Source organism: Rhizophagus irregularis, chromosome 2 (genome assembly GCF_026210795.1).
Source record: "Rhizophagus irregularis chromosome 2, complete sequence".
In the NCBI taxonomy this organism is placed as follows: domain Eukaryota; kingdom Fungi; phylum Glomeromycota; class Glomeromycetes; order Glomerales; family Glomeraceae; genus Rhizophagus; species Rhizophagus irregularis.
This window is the reverse complement of record NC_089430.1, coordinates 1106504-1117275: the sequence shown is the minus strand read 5'-3', so window position 1 is coordinate 1117275 and position 10772 is coordinate 1106504. Positions and strand designations below refer to the sequence as shown.

At 33.3% G+C, this 10772-nt stretch overlaps 2 protein-coding genes across 2 annotated transcripts; both read left to right on the top strand.

Annotated features, from left to right (window-relative positions):
• Positions 1-8344: 8344 nt before the first annotated feature.
• OCT59_011682 (uncharacterized protein) lies at positions 8345-9220 on the top strand (the record flags this gene model as incomplete). The annotated part of the gene is made up of 1 exon (XM_025329267.1): positions 8345-9220. One exon carries the CDS (start codon positions 8345-8347, stop codon positions 9218-9220), a length of 876 nt encoding a protein of 291 aa, XP_025174064.1.
• Positions 9221-9767: 547 nt separating this feature from the next.
• OCT59_011681 (uncharacterized protein) lies at positions 9768-10094 on the top strand (the record flags this gene model as incomplete). Its single annotated transcript, XM_066133937.1, has 1 exon — positions 9768-10094. One exon carries the CDS (start codon positions 9768-9770, stop codon positions 10092-10094), a length of 327 nt encoding a protein of 108 aa, XP_065989252.1.
• Between the last annotated feature and the right edge of the window lie 678 nt (positions 10095-10772).

Here is a 10772-nt window from a genome sequence, read left to right as displayed (position 1 = left end):
GATGTGGCAGATGTTTCAGAAAAATTATGAGAGGACATCCCCCCAGAAAAAGTTTTATTTTTACCCCCCCAGATCCGCCACATCCGGAACATCTGGAACAAGTCAGGATTCCATCTAATAATCTGTTGGAAGCAGTGAGATATAGTGTTTCGATCCGGATAAAACCTCAAATATTTTAACGTGGGATTATGATTAAAAAAGGTTACAAATTTCGGCTTTGAGTGGACTATAATTTCGGCCAGAATTAAAATAATATTATTCCATAAATTTTTATTAATTTTGGTGGTCCCAGCCTAAATTAACCGAGCCAGTATCCGGATAAAACCCGGATAAAACCGCTACAGATCGAAACTCTAGTGAGATAGCAAACCAGGTAAGTTAGCAGGTAAGCCCCTAGAAGGTCTATAGTATACATGCTGCCCAAATTATTTTGGGATGTCATAATTATAATTTGGGATGCCATAATTTATTCGGTTTATATATAATTTACTATGTAAAGTGCCAAAATTATTTGGGATGCCATAATTGAATTTGGGATTTTACTTATGATTACGGCAGTCCAAAATAATTTGGGTGGCATGTATAGTCTATAGAGCCAGTAAGACCAACCTCGTCCCGCCCCCGTCAGAAAAAATAAGTAATTGAACAATGGGTATTGGGAATAGAGCATATTCAGAGAAGTTTAGAAGACAGTACTAATTCGTCTTCCTCTTTTTTGCCTCCTTAAGGCATTTATCAATACACTGTTTACACGCGTCATCAGAATCTAAGATTTTCTGTCCAAGTTTTTTGCATTGCCAATTGTAAACCGTCTGATGTCTCTTAGCAGCGGTTTCTTTCTTTTTCTCCTTAGTTTTCTTTTTGATTACCCAGTCTATTCCAGTAAAAGTATTCTTATGCATACCACAAATTGTGCAGTCACCATGCAGCAGGTAACGCCCATTTGTAGTCATATCTTGTATTTCACTAGCAGTCTCAGTTTCCTTCTTGCACTTTAGACAGTAAAATCGTGTCATCTTGAGATTTGAAGTCTGAAATCTTTCCTTTAATTTGTCATAATATGTCACAATTAGAAAATTACTACAAGTACTACAGTCTATCCAAAGTATCAGCACGAATTCTAAAAGGTGAAGAGCACTACAACCTATACAAAAAGCCCTTAAAGGAAAAGTCAACAGAATGCCCAAAGGTAATTGTATGGAAACCAAATGCAACACACCAGGCAGATCTTGCAGAGATGCCAGTTGACCCCAAAGGATTCCACTATTTCCTTGTAGTGGTGGAAGTTGCAGGAAAGAGAGTCGATGCAGAACCCCTAAAGGATAAGACTGCAAATAGAGTTCTAAACGGGTTTGTCAAAATCTACAGAAGAAATCGTATCAAGCCTCCAACACACCGACTGGAGACGGACTCCGGATCAGAATTCATTAACGACCAGGTATGTGATTTTTTCCTGAACAGCCTAGGGGTAATGATGAGGTTCGGCGAACCAGGTAGACATAAATAGCAGTCATATGCCGAACGAGCCATCCAAGCAATCCAAGAACCTCTCTTAAAACGAATGGTTGCACAAGAGTTGAAAACTGGGGTGACATCCGTGGAATGGTCAGAAGATTTCCATAATATAGTGAGTAAAGTAAATGAACTCTGGCAGAGAAATCCCCCAGACATTCCGACAGGGTCACCTAAAGTATCAAAAAAGACGGATCTCCTCTCTGAAGGAACACGTGTCATAGTCAAGTTAGATGAACCTATTTCTGTACTTGGTAACAAACTTCATGGAAAATTCCATACAGAAGACATAAGATGGAACCCAAACATTCGTGTAATCAAAAAAATGATACTTTCACCCGAACAACCTCCTACATATCTTCTTAACGGACCACATGGTCGATTAGGTGTATCCAGATGTGCATATACCTGAAAGGAATTGCAAGTAGTTCCTATTAATGAAAAGCCTCCACCTGATTCTGTGATAAGAGGACAACCTGAAAGATTTGTTCCTGAGCAGATACTTCGGCATCGCATTAGAAAAGGTCAAGACCAGTATTTGGTTAAGTGGGAGTGATACCCAGATACTGAGGCTACTTGGGAACCTGCTAACCAGTTGAAGGAGGATGTCCCTGACTTAATTCGCAAATTTTGGGAATAAAAAAAAATAGAAGAATTAAAGGGTCTTATTTTTTGTCTCCTCGATTAACATCAAGAACTATTGGGATAAAAACATTCTTCCCATCACAGGTAAGGGCGACATGTTCACGTGATTCATGGACATCATAATTGTAACGTTTCAGACACGTCCGGCTCAATCCAATTTCCCTATGCTTGTATCCATCTAAAACTGCAAGATCCTCAGTGATAGCATAATCAAGAATAAGTTTGATTAACACTCCCTTTACCATGCCGAATGTCCTATCTGTTACTGAAGCACCAGATATGTTGTATGTAATACTCTTGTTGATATCCAACCCTAATTCCTCAGCAGCTTCTCTCTGAATAAAAGACGCATTAGCACAAGTGTCTGCTAAACACTGAATTGCTATCCCATTAACCTCCCCATTAAGTGCTAATAAATCTTTAATATTTTCCAAACGAGCTATATCAATATCCATAGGATCGTATTTCCTGATATCCTCTTCTTGTTCCTCCTCAGTTAAGTCATCTGAAATCTCTGTGACTTTTCTAGCAGACATCATCTCCTCCTAAAGAATCTCACGGAGTAATTTCCTAAAGTCTGCAGACCTTAATAGGCTTAATAAGTCATTCTTAGTAACAGCTTTTGCAGGTGTAGACTTACTACCAGTAACTTTCACAGGAATCTTAACAGGGGTTGCTTTGCCTTTTAAGGGCACACTAGAAGAGCTAACTGCTGTCTTATTTGGGGACGACTTAAGAAGTTTTGAGATACTCAAACCTACTTTTTTTTTGACCCAACAGGAACCATATAGACATCACCATCTTTTTTTCTCAATTCCACCTTTTCACCAAAACTCACAGTATCAATGTCCATAGCATCATCATTAAGATCAAGGTTTTTCATTGCTCAAGCCAAATCCAGATCATCACGTCTATCTTTAGCCTTCTGAAGTTGATTTGTAAGTATTTTAGACGTCCCACGTTTATATCCCATAATAAGATCAATAGCATTTTGATGATCATCCAAAGTCCACTCAGGAGCATCAGGGTCATCACCAACATCAGGTTCTACATAACCATCATCCCAATCAGGATTCTGATGATCCTGAACAACACGTCTCTGTGGTTTTGGTCGAACAGGTTTAATCTGCTGTCTATAGACTGGTGGATTACGAACTGGCTGAGCCTGTAATTGTTTAAATTGCACCTGGAAATTCTTGGTAAGTTCTTCAGCCTGAGCCTTAAGCAACTCTTGTAATTGTTCTTGAGTAACCCCAGTTGACTTTGATGTCAGTACGACAGGTTCCTGTTTTCCTAATGGAGGTTGAGTTACATCACTGTAATCTGCTCGAAGTTGCCGATTTCTATCTTGTAACCCCAAGCGCATTTCAGCCCTTCTTCATTCTAAATTTCTCAGATGTTTAACCAAGTCATCAGGATTAAGATTGTGAAACCTTTCTGCTTCAAAAATATTATCAGCTGAAAGACCTCTAAAGAACTGGTCGATAATAAGATCATCAGTTAGTCTTAGTAATTTTCCAGCCCTCTTTACAGTTCTATAAAATGCATCAACTGGCTCATTTTCCTGGTAAAGACTGTTAAAACGGATACGTTTCTTTTCATCTAAAACAGTTGGAAATTGTGTTCTAAGCCAATAAAGCGCCTGGTTAGGTTTAATACCTGGAAAAACTATAGGATGATTATTATTAGCAGCAACACCAGCATCTGCAGTAGCTGGAGTAACTCTATCTGTCGGACGAGCACCAGCTCTTTTCCAAGCTTCATCTCCACCCATTAAATCATGAGTAGGAATAAATGCTGCTCTAATAGTTACTAATGCATTAATTGGATCTCTTGAATAGATTTGTGCTTCAGACCCATTTACATAGGTACCTGCATTCGGTCCTCCTGCAGCTTCTGGTATTACTAATGCTACAAAAGCAGCTAAATTAGCTCCACCAGCTGAAGTGATACCAGAAAGTTCCCAATTTTTTCCTGTAATTTCTCGATCAAACCATTCAGCCGCTTCACCAGCCATGCAGCTTCTAAGTATACCCATAGCTCTTTTCCAAGACTCTGGTGGCCCTGCAGCAGCGTATGGGTTAAGATTGATAGTATCAAGATAACCCATATAAAGCCTAATAAATGTATCAATATCATCAGTAGCTTTACCCTCAAAAATTGGCAATCCTATCGCAGTGGTAGCCATATCGTCTCTAGTGGATTGTTTAAAAGAGGTGGAGGAGGGTTCAATTGTCTAATTCGAAACCATTGTACCTGAATTCTAAGAGCAGCTATCTGTTGGAAAAGTCTATTCCTAAGTCTCCCTAATGTCTGAATCCCAAAACGCACCCTATTATTAGCATATGCTAGCTGTGCATTAACCTGTCCAAGTTGCACATTAGTCAATACAAGTTGTCCTCCAGTCCGAGTAGCCCTCAGCCGCCAATGATTTAGAAGGATATTACCACAATTCACAGCATTTTGAGCCTCATTACGATCCCTTACTGCTTGAGTATAATCTGCTTGTAATACATTACGTTCATGTCGTGCCTGATTACGTTCACCTATAGCCCGTCGATGAAGCTCTACCATAGTATCATAATCTCTTTGCAGGTTATGGTTTTCTTCTATGAAATTATCATTGGCAGCACGTATAATAACTAATTGACGTTCTAAATTAGTAAACATATCATCAAATGCATTTATCTTACCTTGTGCAAAAACTAACAAATCTTTTGTAATACCAAGTTCTTTATGTTTTGCTTTACAGCGATACATTAATATATTAATAATATGTTTGATTTGATTATTTGCCTCCTGTATCTCTGAATCAACAGTTAAATGACCCCTGGTAGTCAATAAATTTGCATGAGCCTTAAGTATTCTAACTAATTCATCATCATTTTCTTCATTGGTCAAGTGTGCAGGAGGCGGTCCAGTAGGTTCTGAAGGAGTATAAACTGGAATTGGTGTTGATGTTGACATAGTATTTAAACTAAGTTAGAATAAAATTCAAATGGATCTTTATGTATACAATTTGGATGAGTACACGACTGACTCAAGACAAGGCAATGAGTTTGCTCCATCATGGCCCTTTCGATTAGCCGTAGCAGGTAGCTCAGACTCAGGTAAAACAACTATGATCATTAACTTGTTAATGGGTGACAAGAAGGCAAAGGAGGATGGTAATCGGTATGTACTATGTGATGCAGTACTTTTAGTTGGCAGATATCTTGACGAGCCGAAGTGGGCAGTTGTACATGATTTTTTCGAAGAGGAGAAGATCCCATTCACTGCAGTAACCCATAGTGAGATTCCAAAGATTGACTCCTTTGACTCTACTCAAGCTACTGTAGTAATCTTTGAGGATCTGATAGATGCACCTAAAAAAATCCAGGATCTCATCACTGGTTACTTTACACATGGACGACTAAGGTTGCTTGCCGAAACTAGAGGGTTTCGGCAGAATGGCGTACGTGAAACTGCCAAAACTAGTTTCGCGAAATCATCAAGAAATGCCAAAACTGCGAAACCTATCAAAATCGCGAAACTGCCGTAACTTGCCGAAACTATTTCAGCGTTTCGGCAATACTTTCTATATGATTTAATTAGAGTTTCGGCATTTAAACAATTTATAAGAATAAAGATTAAAGACAATATGAATTTTTGTATGTAAATATTTATTTTATAATATTTAATATTAAACTAATAAAATACACGATTAAAAATATAATAAAAATTAAAATTTAATAATATCTTTATCTTCTATGTGGGGACCTGCTTCTACCTCTTCTTCTATCTCTACTTCTGTCCCGTCTTCTATCTCTACTTCTATCTTGTCTTCTATCTCTACTTCTATCTCGTCTTCTATCTCTACTTCTTGATCTACTTCTTGATCGAGACCTAGATCGCGACCTTCTTCTTTCCCTTCGCAATCTATATTCATATCGACGTCGATCATGCGCAGCATGCTGCCGTCGATACTCTCGTCTAAACAGATCTAAAATCCAATAAAAATATTAATGAATTGAATGAATTGCCTAAATAAAATTAATTTAAAATAATAATTATTAATAATTACCGGTTTGTAACCAGAATTCATCGTTCATATCAGCAAAACACGCTGTAACCCGAGAAATCAGGATAATCACGTGAGCAGATGGATAAAAGACCAAATAGAACAAGGATAAATAATTAACTGATGGATAAATAATTAACTGATAAAATAATATTTATAGTTTAGTTTAGTTTAGTCACGAGATAGTCATATGATAATACATCTTTATTTTCTTATTGTTCTTAAATTTTTATTAGTAGAAAAGTTAGAAATAGTAGAAATAATTTTCTTAAAAATGTATAAATATAGGTGGGATTCGTTAGGAATTCTGCAGTCAGTTTTTGACTCAAATTTAATAAAATAAATATTAATTATTAAAAGTTATCTTGAATATGCTCATTGTACGCTTGAGAATTAATTAATATTATACTATTAAGTCCAGAAAAGTAAAGTGAAAGGAGTTATTCTCGTTTTGTTGTATGAAATATAATAAGAAGTTAGGAGAACTCTCGCAGTTTATAGGAAATAAAGTAGTAATATTTGAAAGAATAAATATTACATAAAGAATAATATTTTGGGAATATTATGAATGAGTGGTAGTATTGAGAATAAATACTACGGATAAATGAGAAAGAAAGTGAGAAGTTAAAAGAAAAATAAAATCTAAACCAAGCAAAGTAACGAGAAATAAAGTTAAATGAGAAAGATGTGTTTATCCACGGGTGGCAGACGTGGGTGACAATTTGGTGCAATGCTCTCGAGAAAGGAAATGATCAATGAATAAAAGGAATGAAATATGATCATTCTGACTATCTTCATATAGTTAGGTACCTGCGTGGTATTCCTAGAGGATCTGGACTTGAGTATAAAAAGAAAAAGTTATTAAGTGTACAATGAGAAATAAAAGAAATACAAGTAATGAAGGATAATCAAAGCATGTGTTGCTTGTGATTAGGAGATTTATCAGGAAATTATGAAGCTTATTATAAGAAGTTGAAAGAAGTATATGTTAGTATGAAAAAGGACTAACATGAAATGAAAGAAAAATACATTAAACGATGTATAAACCTGATAAATAAGAAATAAAAGTTGTTAATGACAAACCTAGAAACTAACATACTTCGATGTGAAGGTAGAGGTAAGCCTAGTATAGGTTATTGAAAATAAAAGGAGATAATTCTATAAGAATTATTGGAGTTAAGTTAGTCATAATAATTGACTATAGAAGAAAATAAGACCGTATTGAGATTTCACGGTAAGAAAGTAAATCTAATAAAAGAAATAATGCAAAAAGTTGCGGGTGAACTATAAACCCAAGAGGTTGCGTGGGAACCTAACAAGAAAAACACTAGTGGTTATGTGGGAACCTTTAAAACACTATAAGATTGTAAGTTGTGGGTTAAGCTGTAATAAACCCTCTAGATTGTAAGTTGCGGGTTAAACTGTAAGAAACCCCATTATTATTATTGTACGTTGTGGGTAAAGCGGTGTTAAACCCTCATATTAATTTATTTTTGAAGGAACTTGCTGGTCAAGTAAGAGAATGATAATAGCAATGTAAGAAATTATAAAATGAAATAAAGAAAATGATGTTGTTAAAAGAATTTAATAAATAAATGTTGTAAGGTAAATTGTGTGAATGCGCAGTAAAATACATATATAGACCTCCCCGGTCTGAGAAGATTGTGGACTTAGATTATTTTCAGAAAAATAAAAGTTATATGAGAATATAGACCTCCCCAGAGCTGAGGAGATTACATAAGAATATTATGTAAGAAGTCACGTGAGTAGTACAAATCATATGAAAAAGTAGGTTACATAAAGCACAGTAAAGTGACAAAAAGAATAAATAATACATACCTTGATGCAGTGGAATAAAAATAAAATGCGAAAAATTGAAATTTAAAAGGAAAAGGGGGTGTATTTATAATTTTTGGAGTGATACAGATCACGTGTTGAGAAAATAAAGAAAGAAGATAAAAGAAATAAGAGAAAGTACAAGTCACATGATTGATTATGTAAGCATAGAAATAATATATATAGGACGTCCTCAGAGCTGAGGAGATCGAAATTAAAAAAAAAAATAATAATAAAATAAATTCTGATATATAATTAACAAAAATAAAATACAAGTAAAAGCCATAAAATATGCCATTGAAATTTGAAATACCGAAAGAAAAATTAGAGAGAATTAAAAATAAGTTGAGTACAGAAGATAATATTGAAATAGATATTTATAATGAAGAGGATGTAATAATTGAAAAATGGCATGTTACATATGAAATAGTAATAAAAGAAGTTAATAGTAGGAAAGAATGCAAAATAAGAAAAGTTGAAGAAATAAAAGAAATAAATGATGAAGTTGAAGAAAGTAATGATAATATTTATAATAACAAAGGAGAAATGGATACTGACGAAGATATTGGAGAAAATGATGACAGTAATCACAAAGAAAATGTAACAAATAATGAAGATGATACCAGTAGTGAAGAATATAGATCAGGGACGGATAAGGAAGAAATTGAAAAAGAAGTAGTAATGGAAAGATCAAAAGCATTTTATGAATTATTAAAAGACCTTAGTGTATCAACAGTAAAAGAATCACTAGAAAGTGAAGAAAATGATCAAGAGGTGACATTAGAAAGATTGTTTACCAAGGCAATAAAAGTGGGACAGGAAGCAATAAAATGTTGGTATGATGTAGGAAAAGCTGTTAGAAACAAGGTTGAAAAAGAAAGAAACAAATTAAGAATAAAAGAAAAGTCAATAAGAACTAAGATGTATAATGAATTAACAAAAAGATTAAAAGGATTTAGCAGAAAAGCGATACAAAGTAAGATTGAAAGAGCTGAAAGAGTTTACAAATTATTTAAGGGAATAGGAGGAAGAAGTAAAATAAATAGAATGAAAAATACCAGTATGAATACAATAATAAACCTTAAAGAAAAGAAAGGTGAAGTTGATGAATTAATAAGAAAAATAAATGAAATAGAAGAAGAAAGAAATAGTATAATGGAAGAATAAAAAGTTGAAATATATAGAGATGAAGTTTAAGAGTTAAATGAAATGAAATTAGAAGAAGTATGAGAAATATATGTAATAAATGAAAGAATTGATAAATAAAGAAATAAAATATTTAAAGTAAATTATAAAAAGTGCAAATTTATATTGTGAAAGAGAATAAAAGTGTAATTATATTTGGGAGATAAAATAGAGCGTTAAAATGGAAATACCAATATTTTATGGTGTAATAAGAGAAAATCCGAAAGAATGGACGGATCAAGTAGAAAAATATCTGTCAAAGATAGGAATTAAAGATGATAAAAGAATATTTAAAATTGTGAAGACACATTTGTTAGGAAATGTGCTACAATGGTTTGAAAATGAAGGAATGTGTATTGCAGATTGGGATAAAAATGAGATTAAATGGTTGAATTTAAAATTTAGAATAATTGATAGATACTCAAGTGATAATAGAAGTTGAGTAATCGATTATTATAAAAGTAAAAGAAAATGAATAATGACAAAATAAAATAATAATAAATAAGAAATTTTGAATAAAATACTAGAAATGGAAATGATGATATTTGAAAATATAAATGGAAAAGGGTTTATTAGAATAGACGGTGAAGTGAAATGTAAATATTGCGAGAAAATAGAGAATGTAACGTTACGAGAAATTAATTATTTTGAAGTCAGGGAAGAAAGTGAAGAAAGTTTAAGAAATAAAATAGAAACGTTATGTAAAGAGTACTTTCGAAAAGGAATGGAATATCTTAGTGAATATGAAGAAAGATGTGAACACAAAAATATGAATATATTGCAAATGGGAGAATGCAAAATAGCTGCATATAGGAATAATCAGAAAGTATATGAACAGACAGAATATAAAATTTGAAAAAGTAGAAAGAGTGCTAAAGGACAAAATAAGTGTCTGAAAATGTTAAAAAAGATAATAATTGAAATAAAAAGATATTATAAGAAGGGTAATAAATGTAATGAAATTAAGTGGTTAAGATTGGAATATAAGCTAATTGAGAAATATTTGGATAATAAGAATTAAAGGACAAGCAGTTGTCTGAAAAGACATTAAATCAATTGAGGATTAATGAAGTCAAAGAATATTAAGTACGAGTAATAGAACGTTATGTAATAGAAAGTGTAATAAAGAAATGTAATAAGAAGTTATATACGTAAAAATATAAGGAAATAAAGATTGAAATAATAAATGAATAATTACTACATGAATAAAAATAAAAATACGAAATGAAATCATTTTGCAAATAAATAAGTAAATAAAATAAGTTAAAATGTCTGATATATATGATGAATTAGAAGAGATTAAGAATAGACATGAAATAGAGAAATATAATGAATCAAGAGAAGAATATCAAGTAAACCCTTTATGTCTAAAATGTTATAATACTGACGAAATAGAGATAGGAAATTGGTTTAAAGAACTTTGGAAGATTTTTCAAAAAGTAATACTGAAAGCAATGAGTTAGGGGACTGCCAGAAATGATGTCATTTCCTAAGGGGGGGAGGGGGGCTAAGACCATAATGATGTTACACATCT